This window comes from Nerophis lumbriciformis, linkage group LG08, assembly GCF_033978685.3.
Source record: "Nerophis lumbriciformis linkage group LG08, RoL_Nlum_v2.1, whole genome shotgun sequence".
Classification (NCBI taxonomy): domain Eukaryota; kingdom Metazoa; phylum Chordata; class Actinopteri; order Syngnathiformes; family Syngnathidae; genus Nerophis; species Nerophis lumbriciformis.
In genome coordinates, this window is record NC_084555.2 from 46,236,260 (window position 1) to 46,255,000 (window position 18,741).

Below are 18,741 nucleotides of genomic sequence, written 5' to 3' on the forward strand. Positions count from 1 at the left end.
TGATATTACTATATTGCAGCGATCCGGCGGGGGCCTTCGGTGGGCGGAGCCAGCCTGAAGCGACCCCCGCAGAGGCGGCGTGGTCGTCGTCGGTGCCGTGCCGAGGCAAGGTTCTCCTGCACTGCTTCCTGCAAGGCCTCAAAGCTGGTCTCACTGAAGGAACAGGTTAGGAAGAAATTAAACATCAAGTTTGACTAACTTTACTACATGTGTGGTTTTATTAGCCATTTCAAACCCAAATATTTTTCCACCTCTCAAATGTTGATACAGAAATGATAGTTTTTCTTTGTTTCATTTTTAAAAAGTTAGCACACTCTTAAGATAGCGCCAAGCATCACAATCTATGATTTTTAGGTTTAAACAAATATGTGGAGGGAAGTGCGTCAGCGCGCCTGCAGGAGCAAAGGTCACCGCCTCTGGCAATGGTGTCGAGGGCGGAGCACCATTAGCTAGGGGCGGGACTTGTGCGGGACGGCGAGACACAGCTGGCAGGTGATTAGATTTCACAGGTGGTACGTGTTAATCTAATCATCTGTTGTCTTTAACAGTAAGCAGCCGGGAGCGGAGGGGAAGAGAGGATGGGGAGTGACGGCAACGTCTTTGGAAAATCTGTGTAAAAACAATAAAACTTTGTTAAACCTGCACGCTTGGCTCTTGTGCCGTGTCTACAGTGGAGCTTCTAGGAAGCGACTTCCACATCTGGCATGTCGCGACGTTGCCGTCAGTACCCATCCTCCTATTTGGGGCATATAGCTCGGTTGGTAGAGTGGCCGTGCCAGCAACTTGAGGGTTCCAGGTTCGATCCCCACTTCCGCCATCCTAGTCACTGCCGTTGTGTCCTTGGGCAAGACACTTTACCCACCTGCTCCCAGTGCCACCCACACTGGTTTACAAATGTAACTTAGATATTGGGTTTCACTATGTAAAGCGCTTTAAGTCACTAGAGAAAAGCGCTATACAAATATAATTCACTTCACTTAACAATTGTTATTTACTGTAATTATTTTTCTTTAAAAAAAATAAATAATCAAAGATTAAAGACAGACCATTGCAATAAAGTGTTTAAAAAAACACAATACTGAAAATATCTTCGGAAAAATGTTTATCTACTGGTCGAGACAGTTCTGTTTGAGGGGGGCGTTTTTCCTCCACTTCGTCCAGAGTCGGGACCCGGGGTGGACCGCTCGCCTGTGCATCGGTTGGGGACATCTCTGTGCTGCTGACCTGTCTACGCTCGGGATGGTCTCCTGCTGGCCCCACTATGGACAGGACTCTCATTATTATGTTAGATCCAGTATGGACTGGACTCTCACAATATTATGTTGGATCCACTATGGACTGGACTCTCACTATTATGTTAGATCCACTATGGACTGCACTATCACTAATATGTTAGATCCACTATGGACTGGACTCTCATTATTATGTTAGATCCACTATGGACTGGACTCTCACTATTATGTTAGATCCACTATGGACTGGACTCTCACTATTATGTTAGATCCACTATGGACTGGACTCTCACTATTATGTTAGATCCACTATGGACTGGACTCTCACTATTATGTTAGATCCACTATGGACTGGACTCTCACAATATTATGTTAGATCCACTATGGACTGGACTCTCACTATTATGTTAGATCCACTATGGACTGGACTTTCACTATTATGTTAGATCCACTATGGACTGGCCTCTTACTATTATGTTACATCCACTATGGACTGGACTCTCATTATTATGTTGGATCCACTATGGACTGGACTCTCACTATTATGTTAGATCCACTATGGACTGGACTCTCACTATTATGTTAGATCCACTATGGACTGGACTCTCACTATTATGTTAGATCCACTATGGACTGGACTCTCACTATTATGTTAGATCCACTATGGACTGGACTCTCACAATATTATGTTAGATCCACTATGGACTGGACTCTCACTATTATGTTAGATCCACTATGGACTGGACTCTCACTATTATGTTAGATCCACTATGGACTGGACTCTCACTATTATGTTAGATCCACTATGGACTGGACTCTCACTATTATGTTAGATCCACTATGGACTGGACTCTCACTATTATGTTAGATCCACTATGGACTGGACTCTCACAATATTATGTTAGATCCACTATGGACTGGACTCTCACTATTATGTTAGATCCACTATGGACTGGACTCTCACTATTATGTTAGATCCACTATGGACGGGACTCTCACTATTATGTTAGATCCACTATGGACTGGACTCTCACTATTATGTTAGATCCACTATGGACTGGACTCTCACTATTATGTTAGATCCACTATGGACTGGACTCTCACTATTATGTTAGATCCACTATGGACTGCACTCTCACTATTATGTTAGATCCACTATGGACTGGACTCTCACTATTATGTTAGATCCACTATGGACTGGACTCTCACTATTATGTTAGATCCACTATGGACTGGACTCTCACTATTATGTTAGATCCACTATGGACTGGACTCTCACTATTATGTTAGATCCACTATGGACTGGACTCTCACTATTATGTTAGATCCACTCTGGACTGCACTGCACTCTCACTATTATGTTAGCTTCACGATGGACTGGACTCTCACTATTATGTTAGATCCACTATGGACTGGACTCTCACTATTATGTTGGATCCACTATGGACTGGACTCTCACTATTATGTTAGATCCACTATGGACTGCACTCTCACTATTATGTTAGATTCACTATGGACTGGACTCTCACTATTATGTTAGATCCACTATGGACTGGACTCTCACTATTATGTTAGATCCACTATGGACTGGACTCTCACAATATTATGTTAGATCCACTATGGACTGGACTCTCACTATTATGTTAGATCCACTATGGACTGCACTCTCACTATTATGTTAGATCCACTATGGACTGGACTCTCACTGTTATGTTAGATCCACGATGGACTGGACTCTCACTATTATGTTAGATCCTCTATGGACTGGACTCTCACTATTATGTTAGATCCACTATGGACTGGACTCTCACTATTACGTTAGATCCACTATGGACTGGACTCTCACTATTATGTTAGATCCACTATGGACTGGACTCTCACTATTATGTTAGATCCATTATGGACTGGACTCTCACTATTATGTTGGATCCACTATGGACTGGACTCTCACTATTATGTTAGATCCACTATGGACTGCACTCTCACTATTATGTTAGATTCACTATGGACTGGACTCTCACTATTATGTTGGATCCACTATGGACTGGACTCTCACTATTATGTTAGATCCACTGTGGACTGGACTCTCACAATATTATGTTAGATCCACTATGGACTGGACTCTCACTATTATGTTAGATCCACTATGGACTGCACTCTCACTATTATGTTAGATCCACGATGGACTGGACTCTCACTGTTATGTTAGATCCACTATGGACTGGACTCTCACTATTATGTTAGATCCACTATGGACTGCACTCTCACTATTATGTTAGATCCACTATGGACTGCACTCTCACTATTATGTTAGATTCACTATGGACTGGACTCTCACTATTATGTTTGATCCACTATGGACTGGACTTTCACTATTATGTTAGATCCACTATGGACTGGACTCTCACTATTATGTTGGATCCACTATGGACTGGACTCTCACTATTACGTTAGATCCACTATGGACTGGACTCTCACAATATTATGTTAGATCCACTATGGACTGGACTCTCACTATTATGTTAGATTCACTATGGACTGGACTCTCACTATTATGTTAGATCCACTATGGACTGGACTCTCACAATATTATGTTAGATCCACTATGGACTGGACTCTCACTATTATGTTAGATCCACTATGGACTGGACTCTCACTATTATGTTAGATCCACTATGGACTGGACTCTCACTATTATGTTAGATCCACTATGGACTGCACTCTCACTATTATGTTAGATCCACTATGGACTGGACTCTCACTATTATGTTAGATCCACTATGGACTGGACTCTCACTATTATGTTAGATCCACTATGGACTGCACTCTCACTATTATGTTAGATCCACTATGGACTGGACTCTCACTATTATGTTAGATCCACTATGGACTGGACTCTCACTATTATGTTAGATCCACTATGGACTGGACTCTCACTATTATGTTAGATCCACTATGGACTGGACTCTCACTATTATGTTGGATCCACTATGGACTGCACTCTCACTATTATGTTAGATCCACTATGGACTGGACTCTCACTATTATGTTAGATCCACTATGGACTGGACTCTCACTATTATGTTAGATCCACTATGGACTGCACTCTCACTATTATGTTAGATCCACTATGGACTGGACTCTCACTATTATGTTAGATCCACTATGGCCTGGACTCTCACTATTATGTTAGATCCACTATGGACTGGACTCTCACTATTATGTTAGATCCACTATGGACTGGACTCTCACAATATTATGTTAGATCCACTATGGACTGGACTCTCACTATTATGTTAGATTCACTATGGACTGGACTCTCACTATTATGTTAGATCCACTATGGACTGGACTCTCACAATATTATGTTAGATCCACTATGGACTGGACTCTCACTATTATGTTAGATCCACTATGGACTGGACTCTCACTATTATGTTAGATCCACTATGGACTGGACTCTCACTATTATGTTAGATCCACTATGGACTGCACTCTCACTATTATGTTAGATCCACTATGGACTGGACTCTCACTATTATGTTAGATCCACTATGGACTGGACTCTCACTATTATGTTAGATCCACTATGGACTGCACTCTCACTATTATGTTAGATCCACTATGGACTGGACTCTCACTATTATGTTAGATCCCCTATGGACTGGACTCTCACTATTATGTTAGATCCACTATGGACTGGACTCTCACTATTATGTTAGATCCACTATGGACTGGACTCTCACTATTATGTTGGATCCACTATGGACTGCACTCTCACTATTATGTTAGATCCACTATGGACTGGACTCTCACTATTATGTTAGATCCACTATGGACTGGACTCTCACTATTATGTTAGATCCACTATGGCCTGGACTCTCACTATTATGTTAGATCCACTATGGACTGGACTCTCACTATTATGTTAGATCCACTATGGACTGGACTCTTACTATTATGTTAGATCCACTATGGACTGCACTCTCACTATTATGTTAGATCCACTATGGACTGGACTCTCACTATTATGTTAGATCCACTATGGACTGGACTCTCACTATTATGTTAGATCCACTATGGACTGGACTCTCACTATTATGTTGGATCCACTATGGACTGGACTCTCACTATTATGTTAGATCCACTATGGACTGCACTCTCACTATTATGTTAGATCCACTATGGACTGGACTCTCACTATTATGTTAGATCCACTATGGACTGCACTCTCACTATTATGTTGGATCCACTATGGACTGGACTCTCACTATTATGTTGGATCAACTATGGACTGGACTCTCACTATTATGTTAGATCCACTATGGACTGCACTCTCACTATTATGTTAGATCCACTATGGACTGGACTCTCACTGTTATGTTAGATCCACGATGGACTGGACTCTCACTATTATGTTAGATCCACTATGGACTGGACTCTCACTATTATGTTAGATCCACTATGGACTGCACTCTCACTATTATGTTAGATTCACTATGGACTGGACTCTCACTATTATGTTAGATCCACTATGGACTGGACTCTCACTATTATGTTAGATCCACTATGGACTGGACTCTCACAATATTATGTTAGATCCACTATGGACTGGACTCTCACTATTATGTTAGATCCACTATGGACTGCACTCTCACTATTATGTTAGATCCACTATGGACTGGACTCTCACTGTTATGTTAGATCCACGATGGACTGGACTCTCACTATTATGTTAGATCCTCTATGGACTGGACTCTCACTATTATGTTAGATCCACGATGGACTGGACTCTCGCTATTATGTTAGATCCACTATGGACTGGACTCTCACTATTACGTTAGATCCACTATGGACTGGACTCTCACTATTATGTTAGATCCACTATGGACTGGACTCTCACTATTATGTTAGATCCATTATGGACTGGACTCTCACTATTATGTTAGATCCACTATGGACTGGACTCTCACTATTATGTTAGATCCACTATGGACTGGACTCTCACTATTATGTTAGATCCACTATGGACTGCACTCTCACTATTATGTTAGATTCACTATGGACTGGACTCTCACTATTATGTTAGATCCACTATGGACTGGACTTTCACAATATTATGCTAGACCCACTATGGACTGGACTCTCACACTATTATGTTAGATCCACTATGGACTGGACTTTCACAATATTATGTTAGATCCACTATGGACTGGACTCTCACTATTATGTTAGATCCACTATGGACTGCACTCTCACTATTATGTTAGATTCACTATGGACTGGACTCTCACTATTATGTTGGATCCACTATGGACTGGACTCTCACAATATTATGTTAGATCCACTATGGACTGGACTCTCACTATTATGTTAGATCCACTATGGACTGGACTCTCACTATTATGTTAGCTCTACTATGGACTGCACTCTCACTATTATGTTAGATCCACTATGGACTGGACTCTCACTATTATGTTAGATCCACTATGGACTGGACTCTCACTATTATGTTAGATCCACTATGGACTGGACTCTCACTATTATGTTAGATCCACTATGGACTGCACTCTCACTATTATGTTAGATTCACTATGGACTGGACTCTCACTATTATGTTAGATCCACTATGGACTGGACTCTCACAATATTATGTTAGATCCACTATGGACTGGACTCTCACTATTATGTTAGATCCACTATGGACTGCACTCTCACTATTATGTTAGATCCACTATGGACTGGACTCTCACTGTTATGTTAGATCCACGATGGACTGGACTCTCACTATTATGTTAGATCCTCTATGGACTGGACTCTCACTATTATGTTAGATCCACGATGGACTGGACTCTCGCTATTATGTTAGATCCACTATGGACTGGACTCTCACTATTACGTTAGATCCACTATGGACTGGACTCTCACTATTATGTTAGATCCACTATGGACTGGACTCTCACTATTATGTTAGATCCATTATGGACTGGACTCTCACTATTATGTTAGATCCACTATGGACTGGACTCTCACTATTATGTTAGATCCACTATGGACTGGACTCTCACTATTATGTTAGATCCACTATGGACTGCACTCTCACTATTATGTTGGATTCACTATGGACTGGACTCTCACTATTATGTTAGATCCACTATGGACTGGACTTTCACAATATTATGCTAGACCCACTATGGACTGGACTCTCACACTATTATGTTAGATCCACTATGGACTGGACTTTCACAATATTATGTTAGATCCACTATGGACTGGACTCTCACTATTATGTTAGATCCACTATGGACTGGACTCTCACTATTATGTTAGATTCACTATGGACTGGACTCTCACTATTATGTTGGATCCACTATGGACTGAACTCTCACAATATTATGTTAGATCCACTATGGACTGGACTCTCACTATTATGTTAGATCCACTATGGACTGCACTCTCACTATTATGTTAGATCCACTATGGACTGCACTCTCACTATTATGTTAGATCCACTATGGACTGGACTCTCACTATTATGTTAGATCTACTATGGACTGCACTCTCACTATTATGTTAGATCCACTATGGACTGGACTCTCACTATTATGTTAGATCCACTATGGACTGGACTCTCACTATTATGTTAGATCCACTATGGACTGCACTCTCACTATTATGTTAGATTCACTATGGACTGGACTCTCACTATTATGTTAGATCCACTATGGACTGGACTCTCACAATATTATGTTAGATCCACTATGGACTGGACTCTCACTATTATGTTAGATCCACTATGGACTGCACTCTCACTATTATGTTAGATCCACTATGGACTGGACTCTCACTGTTATGTTAGATCCACGATGGACTGGACTCTCACTATTATGTTAGATCCTCTATGGACTGGACTCTCACTATTATGTTAGATCCACGATGGACTGGACTCTCGCTATTATGTTAGATCCACTATGGACTGGACTCTCACTATTACGTTAGATCCACTATGGACTGGACTCTCACTATTATGTTAGATCCACTATGGACTGCACTCTCACTATTATGTTAGATCCATTATGGACTGGACTCTCACTATTATGTTAGATCCACGATGGACTGGACTCTCACTATTATGTTAGATCCTCTATGGACTGGACTCTCACTATTATGTTAGATCCACGATGGACTGGACTCTCGCTATTATGTTAGATCCACTATGGACTGGACTCTCACTATTACGTTAGATCCACTATGGACTGGACTCTCACTATTATGTTAGATCCACTATGGACTGGACTCTCACTATTATGTTAGATCCATTATGGACTGGACTCTCACTATTATGTTAGATCCACTATGGACTGGACTCTCACTATTATGTTAGATCCACTATGGACTGGACTCTCACTATTATGTTAGATCCACTATGGACTGCACTCTCACTATTATGTTGGATTCACTATGGACTGGACTCTCACTATTATGTTAGATCCACTATGGACTGGACTTTCACAATATTATGTTAGATATTATGGACTCTCACACTATTATGTTAGATCCACTATGGACTGGACTTTCACAATATTATGTTAGATCCACTATGGACTGGACTCTCACTATTATGTTAGATCCACTATGGACTGCACTCTCACTATTATGTTAGATCCACTATGGACTTGACTCTCACTGTTATGTTAGATCCACGATGGACTAGACTCTCACTATTATGTTAGATCCTCTATGGACTGGACTCTCACTATTATGTTAGATCCACGATGGACTGGACTCTCGCTATTATGTTAGATCCACTATGGACTGGACTCTCACTATTACGTTAGATCCACTATGGACTGGACTCTCACTATTATGTTAGATCCACTATGGACTGGACTCTCACTATTATGTTAGATCCATTATGGACTGGACTCTCACTATTATGTTAGATCCACTATGGACTGGACTCTCACTATTATGTTAGATCCATTATGGACTGGACTCTCACTATTATGTTAGATCCACTATGGACTGCACTCTCACTATTATGTTGGATTCACTATGGACTGGACTCTCACTATTATGTTAGATCCACTATGGACTGGACTTTCACAATATTATGCTAGACCCACTATGGACTGGACTCTCACACTATTATGTTAGATCCACTATGGACTGGACTTTCACAATATTATGTTAGATCCACTATGGACTGGACTCTCACTATTATGTTAGATCCACTATGGACTGGACTCTCACTATTATGTTAGATCCACTATGGACTGCACTCTCACTATTATGTTAGATTCACAATGGACTGGACTCTCACTATTATGTTAGATCCACTATGGACTGGACGCTCACTATTATGTTGGATCCACTATGGACTGCACTCTCACTATTATGTTAGATTCCCTATGGACTGGACTCTCACTATTATGTTAGATCCACTATGGACTGGACTCCCACTATTATGTTAGATCCACTATGGACTGGACTCTCACTATTATGTTAGATCCACTATGGACTGCACTCTCACTATTATGTTAGATCCACTATGGACTGGACTCTCACTGTTATGTTAGATCCACGATGGACTGGACTCTCACTATTATGTTAGATCCACTATGGACTGGACTCTCACTATTATGTTAGATCCACTATGGACTGCACTCTCACTATTATGTTAGATTCACTATGGACTGGACTCTCACTATTATGTTAGATCCACTATGGACTGGACTCTCACTATTATGTTAGATCCACTATGGACTGGACTCTCACAATATTATGTTAGATCCACTATGGACTGGACTCTCACTATTATGTTAGATCCACTATGGACTGCACTCTCACTATTATGTTAGATCCACTATGGACTGGACTCTCACTGTTATGTTAGATCCACGATGGACTGGACTCTCACTATTATGTTAGATCCTCTATGGACTGGACTCTCACTATTATGTTAGATCCACGATGGACTGGACTCTCGCTATTATGTTAGATCCACTATGGACTGGACTCTCACTATTACGTTAGATCCACTATGGACTGGACTCTCACTATTATGTTAGATCCACTATGGACTGGACTCTCACTATTATGTTAGATCCATTATGGACTGGACTCTCACTATTATGTTAGATCCACTATGGACTGGACTCTCACTATTATGTTAGATCCACTATGGACTCGACTCTCACTATTATGTTAGATCCACTATGGACTGCACTCTCACTATTATGTTAGATTCACTATGGACTGGACTCTCACTATTATGTTAGATCCACTATGGACTGGACTTTCACAATATTATGCTAGACCCACTATGGACTGGACTCTCACACTATTATGTTAGATCCACTATGGACTGGACTTTCACAATATTATGTTAGATCCACTATGGACTGGACTCTCACTATTATGTTAGATTCACTATGGACTGGACTCTCACTATTATGTTGGATCCACTATGGACTGGACTCTCACAATATTATGTTAGATCCACTATGGACTGGACTCTCACTATTATGTTAGATCCACTATGGACTGGACTCTCACTATTATGTTAGATCTACTATGGACTGCACTCTCACTATTATGTTAGATTCACTATGGACTGGACTCTCACTATTATGTTAGATCCACTATGGACTGGACTCTCACTATTATGTTAGATCCACTATGGACTGCACTCTCACTATTATGTTAGATTCACTATGGACTGGACTCTCACTATTATGTTAGATCCACTATGGACTGGACTCTCACTATTATGTTAGATCCACTATGGACTGCACTCTCACTATTATGTTAGATCCACTATGGACTGGACTCTCACTGTTATGTTAGATCCACGATGGACTGGACTCTCACTATTATGTTAGATCCTCTATGGACTGGACTCTCACTATTATGTTAGATCCACGATGGACTGGACTCTCGCTATTATGTTAGATCCACTATGGACTGGACTCTCACTATTACGTTAGATCCACTATGGACTGGACTCTCACTATTATGTTGGATCCACTATGGACTGGACTCTCACTATTATGTTAGATCCATTATGGACTGGACTCTCACTATTATGTTAGATCCACTATGGACTGGACTCTCACTATTATGTTAGATCCACTATGGACTGGACTCTCACTATTATGTTAGATCCACTATGGACTGCACTCTCACTATTATGTTGGATTCACTATGGACTGGACTCTCACTATTATGTTAGATCCACTATGGACTGGACTTTCACAATATTATGCTAGACCCACTATGGACTGGACTCTCACACTATTATGTTAGATCCACTATGGACTGGACTTTCACAATATTATGTTAGATCCACTATGGACTGGACTCTCACTATTATGTTAGATCCACTATGGACTGCACTCTCACTATTATGTTAGATCCACTATGGACTGGACTCTCACTGTTATGTTAGATCCACGATGGACTGGACTCTCACTATTATGTTAGATCCTCTATGGACTGGACTCTCACTATTATGTTAGATCCACGATGGACTGGACTCTCGCTATTATGTTAGATCCACTATGGACTGGACTCTCACTATTACGTTAGATCCACTATGGACTGGACTCTCACTATTATGTTGGATCCACTATGGACTGGACTCTCACTATTATGTTAGATCCATTATGGACTGGACTCTCACTATTATGTTGGATCCACTATGGACTGGACTCTCACTATTATGTTAGATCCACTATGGACTGGACTCTCACTATTATGTTAGATCCACTATGGACTGCACTCTCACTATTATGTTGGATTCACTATGGACTGGACTCTCACTATTATGTTAGATCCACTATGGACTGGACTTTCACAATATTATGCTAGACCCACTATGGACTGGACTCTCACACTATTATGTTAGATCCACTATGGACTGGACTTTCACAATATTATGTTAGATCCACTATGGACTGGACTCTCACTATTATGTTAGATCCACTATGGACTGCACTCTCACTATTATGTTAGATCCACTATGGACTGGACTCTCACTGTTATGTTAGATCCACGATGGACTGGACTCTCACTATTATGTTAGATCCTCTATGGACTGGACTCTCACTATTATGTTAGATCCACGATGGACTGGACTCTCGCTATTATGGTAGATCCACTATGGACTGGACTCTCACTATTACGTTAGATCCACTATGGACTGGACTCTCACTATTATGTTAGATCCACTATGGACTGGACTCTCACTATTATGTTAGATCCATTATGGACTGGACTCTCACTATTATGTTAGATCCAGTATGGACTGGACTCTCACTATTATGTTAGATCCACTATGGACTGGACTCTCACTAGTATGTTAGATCCACTATGGACTGCACTCTCACTATTATGTTGGATTCACTATGGACTGGACTCTCACTATTATGTTAGATCCACTATGGACTGGACTTTCACAATATTATGCTAGACCCACTATGGACTGGACTCTCACACTATTATGGTAGATCCACTATGGACTGGACTTTCACAATATTATGTTAGATCCACTATGGACTGGACTCTCACTATTATGTTAGATCCACTATGGACTGGACTTTCACAATATTATGTTAGATCCACTATGGACTGGACTTTCACAATATTATGCTAGACCCACTATGGACTGGACTCTCACACTATTATGGTAGATCCACTATGGACTGGACTTTCACAATATTATGTTAGATCCACTATGGACTGGACTCTCACTATTATGTTAGATCCACTATGGACTGGACTTTCACAATATTATGTTAGATCCACTATGGACTGCACTCTCACTATTATGTTAGATCCACTATGGACTGGACTCTCACTGTTATGTTAGATCCACGATGGACTGGACTCTCACTATTATGTTAGATCCTCTATGGACTGGACTCTCACTATTATGTTAGATCCACGATGGACTGGACTCTCGCTATTATGTTAGATCCACTATGGACTGGACTCTCACTATTACGTTAGATCCACTATGGACTGGACTCTCACTATTATGTTAGATCCACTATGGACTGGACTCTCACTATTATGTTAGATCCATTATGGACTGGACTCTCACTATTATGTTAGATCCACTATGGACTGGACTCTCACTAGTATGTTAGATCCACTATGGACTGCACTCTCACTATTATGTTGGATTCACTATGGACTGGACTCTCACTATTATGCTAGATCCACTATGGACTGGACTTTCACAATATTATGCTAGACCCACTATGGACTGGACTCTCACACTATTATGGTAGATCCACTATGGACTGGACTTTCACAATATTATGTTAGATCCACTATGGACTGGACTCTCACTATTACGTTAGATCCACTATGGACTGGACTCTCACTATTATGTTAGATCCACTATGGACTGGACTCTCACTATTATGTTAGATCCATTATGGACTGGACTCTCACTATTATGTTAGATCCACTATGGACTGGACTCTCACTATTATGTTAGATCCACTATGGACTGGACTCTCACTAGTATGTTAGATCCACTATGGACTGCACTCTCACTATTATGTTGGATTCACTATGGACTGGACTCTCACTATTATGTTAGATCCACTATGGACTGGACTTTCACAATATTATGCTAGACCCACTATGGACTGGACTCTCACACTATTATGGTAGATCCACTATGGACTGGACTTTCACAATATTATGTTAGATCCACTATGGACTGGACTCTCACTATTATGTTAGATCCACTATGGACTGGACTTTCACAATATTATGTTAGATCCACTATGGACTGGACTTTCACAATATTATGCTAGACCCACTCGACGTCCATTGCACCCGGTCTCCCCCTAGCGGGGGTAGGGGGAGGTCGTCACCCACATCTGCGGTCCTCTCCAAGGTTTCTCATTGTCATCCCACTGGGTTGAGTTTTTCCATGCCCTGATGTGGGATCTGAACCGAGGATGTCGTTGTGGCTTGTGCAGCCCTTTGAGACACTTGTGATTTAGGGCTATATAAATAAACATTGATTGATTGATTCGTTGCCAAGTGTTTGCTTACGTGGGTCTCAGTCAAACAATTTTAACATGTAACAGGCCTTTTAAAAATAAAAAACAAACTTTTAGATAATATTGTATGAAAAGCAATTCAGTGGAATGTACGACAAAGCAGTTTTATGAAGTAATGTAATGAACAAGCCGTCAGCGGCTTCGTCATATTTTCATGGATAAATGTTATATATGTATATTATTTTAACGTTCCTTTATTTCGACCATTTACTGCAGTTGCCTGAATGAATGTGATTCTTGTGTTAAACAGACGCTCGACACCAGGTGGCACTGCAGCTCCTCCACTCGGAGTGGGAGTACGTGTCCACGTTGACCGCGCTGTACGACGAGTACAAGCCGCCGCCGCCGCCGCCGACCAGCAGCTCACGGTACGTGTTTTCCCGGCGGACGGCGAGCAAACGTGTCTCTTTCAACACGCAAACTGTGGCTGTGACGCAGCGAGGCGTTTGCGACGTGTGTGGAGCGGCTGCTGCAGCGCCACCTGCTGTTCAGGAACAACCTGCAGGAGCGACTGTCAGCCGAGCACTGGAAGTCTCTGGTGGGCGACATCCTGGTGCAGCTCGTCGGACAAAACGACGTACGCAAGTTTTTATTCTTCTTGGTTCAGGTTCCCACTGCAAATAAGCGAAAACAAAAAGTATTTTGTGTGTTTCAACCTTGGCGGAGGTCACTAAATAAGTGAAAATTCCCCTTGCAGACAACTTTCTCTGACATGTACGTGGGCTACACGAGCACGCTGGCGTCCTTCTTGTCACTGGACTTCTGCACACTCAGTCCTCCTGGCATGGAGCAGGTAGGACCAGGATACTGTGCTTGTGTACACTATTAGTACTGTACTTAGTGTGTACACTATTAGTACTGTACTTAGTGTGTACACTATTAGTACTGTACTTAGTGTGTACAGCAGATGTGCACTTAGTGTGTACACTATTAGTACTGTACTTAGTGTGTACAGCAGATGTGTACTTAGTGTGTAGAGTACAGTATGACTGTGATGTGCACTGACAGGTGAGCCAGGTGGAAAAAGAGCAAATCAAAGTGCTGTCGCTCCATCTGGCGCCTGTAACCCGTGTCCACTGTTACCTGAGTCACGTCCAGGTGAGTTACCTGTGCCACTAAAATGTCACCCTTGTCTGTCAGAGTAAACACTGAAATTATATTTTGTATGACATCAAGAGTGCTAAGGGGGGGGTGACATAATGCAGAATCATCTTGGCCCGCAAGGTTGAAGTATTATATGAATAAAATATTTATTTTTAAAGGTACTTTTTCCCCCCCCAGAAAGATCTGACTGTCATTCCCAAACCAAAATGTTGAAAAGGCAATTTCATAAATATTAATAATAAATCATAAAATAAAATATTGAAGACAGTAGCACACTAATATTTTTGTGTAATTATTTCAAATAAAAAAGCAGTAAATAATATTACATGTTAATATATTATTACAATATACTCAGCAATATTTCTGCTGTATACAGTATACAGCACTCTGTTTTATATACATACATTATATAGAATATTAATAATACAGTAAATAAATAAAATAATGGTCTCTATAAATATTTAATTCAATATATATATATATATATATATATATATATATATATAGCTGTATACATTATATTAATATACTAACATATATTTACTATTAATATAACATATACATATATACACACACACACACACACATATATATATATATACACACTTATATATACATATACACATTCATACATACATATACGTGTGTATATATATATATATATATACATATATATATACATATATATATATTTACTTATATATACACACATACACATATATGTACATATATATATACACTTATATATATATATACATATATATACACACACACACACACACACACACACACACACACATATATATAAATATATATATATATATATATATGTGTGTGTGTGTGTGCATATATACGTATACGGTTCCCTTTTTTAAAACAATTTTTAAACAGGCATGATGCCGCATGTTTAGCAACGCACACGCACAGAGTACTTACAAGCAGAAACTGTGTGTAGACAGAAAAAGGAGAATGGACGCATTTTGGCTTGAAAACTAACGACAAAGGTGAAGCTATAACAATAACGCCCAGCCGCAGTCGGCAGTTTTTTTTAGCTACTTCTATATGTATTTATATATATATATATATATATATATATATGTATATTGTATATATATATATATATATATATATATATATATATACACATGTATATATACAGTATATATATATATATATACAATATACTCAGCAATATTTCTGCTGTATACAGTATACAGTACTCTGTTTTATATACATACATTATATAGAATATTAATAATACAGTAAATAAATAAAATAATGGTCTCTATAAATATTTAATTCAATATATATATATATATATATATATAGCTGTATAAATTATATTAATATACTAACATATATTTACTATTAATATAACATATATACACACACACACACATATATATATATATATATCTATTTGAACATGTCACGAGGGAGGTGCTGGACATTGAGTCCGAGTGGACAATGTTCCGTACCTCTATTGTCGAGGCGGCCGATTGGAGCTGTGGCCGCAAGGTGGTTGGTGCCTGTCGTGGCGGTAATCCTAGAACCCGTTGGTGGACGCCGGCGGTGAGGGATGCCGTCAGGCTGAAGAAGGAGTCCTATCGGGTTCTTTTGGCTCATGGGACTCCTGAGGCAGCAGACAGGTACCGACAGGCCAAGCGGTGTGCGGCTTCAGCGGTCGCGGAGGCAAAAACTCAGACATGGGAGGAGTTCGGGGAGGCCATGGAAAAAGACTTCCGGACGGCTTCGAAGCAATTCTGGACCACCATCCGCCGCCTCAGGAAGGGGAAGCAGTGCAGTGTCAACACCGTGTATGGTGGGGATGGTGCTCTGCTGACCTCGACTGCGGATGTTGTGGATCGGTGGAGGGAATACTTCGAAGACCTCCTCAATCCTACCAGCACGTCTTCCTATAAGGAAGCAGGGCCTGGGGAATCTGTGGTGGGCTCTCCTATTTCTGGGGCTGAGGTTGCCGAGGTAGTTAAAAAGCTCCTCGGTGGCAAGGCCCCGGGGGTGGATGAGATCCGCCCGGAGTTCCTTAAGGCTCTGGATGTTGTGGGGCTGTCTTGGTTGACAAGACTCTGCAACATCGCGTGGACATCGGGGGCGGTACCTCTGGATTGGCAGACCGGGGTGGTGGTTCCTCTCTTTAAGAAGGGGAACCGGAGGGTGTGTTCCAACTATCGTGGGATCACACTCCTCAGCCTTCCCGGTAAGGTCTATTCAGGTGTACTGGAGAGGAGGCTACGCCGGATAGTCGAACCTCGGATTCAGGAGGAACAGTGTGGTTTTCGTCCTGGTCGTGGAACTGTGGACCAGCTCTATACTCTCGGCAGGGTCCTTGAGGGTGCATGGGAGTTTGCCCAACCAGTCTACATGTGCTTTGTGGACTTGGAGAAGGCATTCGACCGTGTACCCCGGGAAGTCCTGTGGGGAGTGCTCAGAGAGTATGGGGTAACGGACTGTCTTATTGTGGCAGTTCGCTCCCTGTATAATCAGTGTCAGAGCTTGGTCCGCATTGCCGGCAGTAAGTCGGACACGTTTCCAGTGAGGGTTGGACTCCGCCAAGGCTGCCCTTTGTCACCGATTCTGTTCATAACCTTTATGGACAGAATTTCTAGGCGCAGTCAGGGCGTTGAGGGGATCTGGTTTGGTGGCTGCAGGATTAGGTCACTGCTATTTGCAGATGATGTGGTCCTGATGGCTTCCTCCGGCCAAGATCTTCAGCTCTCACTGGATCGGTTCGCAGCCGAGTGTGAAGCGACTGGGATGGGAATCAGCACCTCCAAGTCCGAGTCCATGGTTCTCTCCCGGAAAAGGGTGGAGTGCCATCTCCGGGTTGGGGAGGAGATCTTGCCCCAAGTGGAGGAGTTCAAGTACCTCGGAGTCTTGTTCACGAGTGGGGGAAGAGTTGATCGTGAGATCGACAGGCGGATCGGTGCGGCGTCTTCAGTAATGCGGACGCTGTATCGATCCGTTGTGGTGAAGAAGGAGCTGAGCCGGAAGGCAAAGCTCTCGATTTACCGGTCGATCTACGTTCCCATCCTCACCTATGGTCAAGAGCTTTGGGTCATGACCGAAAGGACAAGATCGCGGGTACAAGCGGCCGAAATGAGTTTCCTCCGCCGAGTGGCGGGGCTCTCCCTTAGAGATAGGGTGAGAAGCTCTGTCATTCGGAGGGAGCTCAAAGTAAAGCCGCTGCTCCTCCACATCGAGAGGAGCCAGATGAGGTGGTTCGGGCATCTGGTCAGGATGCCACCCGAACGCCTCCCTAGGAAGGTGTTTCGGGCACGTCCGACCGGTAGGAGGCCACG

General features: G+C 41.6%; 1 protein-coding gene across 1 annotated transcript in view; it reads left to right on the top strand.

Annotated features, from left to right (window-relative positions):
* The window catches only part of LOC133611212 (uncharacterized), a 34,887-nt gene that overhangs the window by 11,869 nt on the left and 4,277 nt on the right, over positions 1-18,741 (top strand). Inside the window, exons 6-10 of the mRNA XM_061967908.1 lie at positions 20-165; positions 14,568-14,685; positions 14,756-14,894; positions 15,015-15,110; positions 15,326-15,415. Coding sequence (XP_061823892.1) covers positions 20-165; positions 14,568-14,685; positions 14,756-14,894; positions 15,015-15,110; positions 15,326-15,415 — 589 coding nt within the window. The remainder of the gene's footprint in view (positions 1-19; positions 166-14,567; positions 14,686-14,755; positions 14,895-15,014; positions 15,111-15,325; positions 15,416-18,741) is intronic.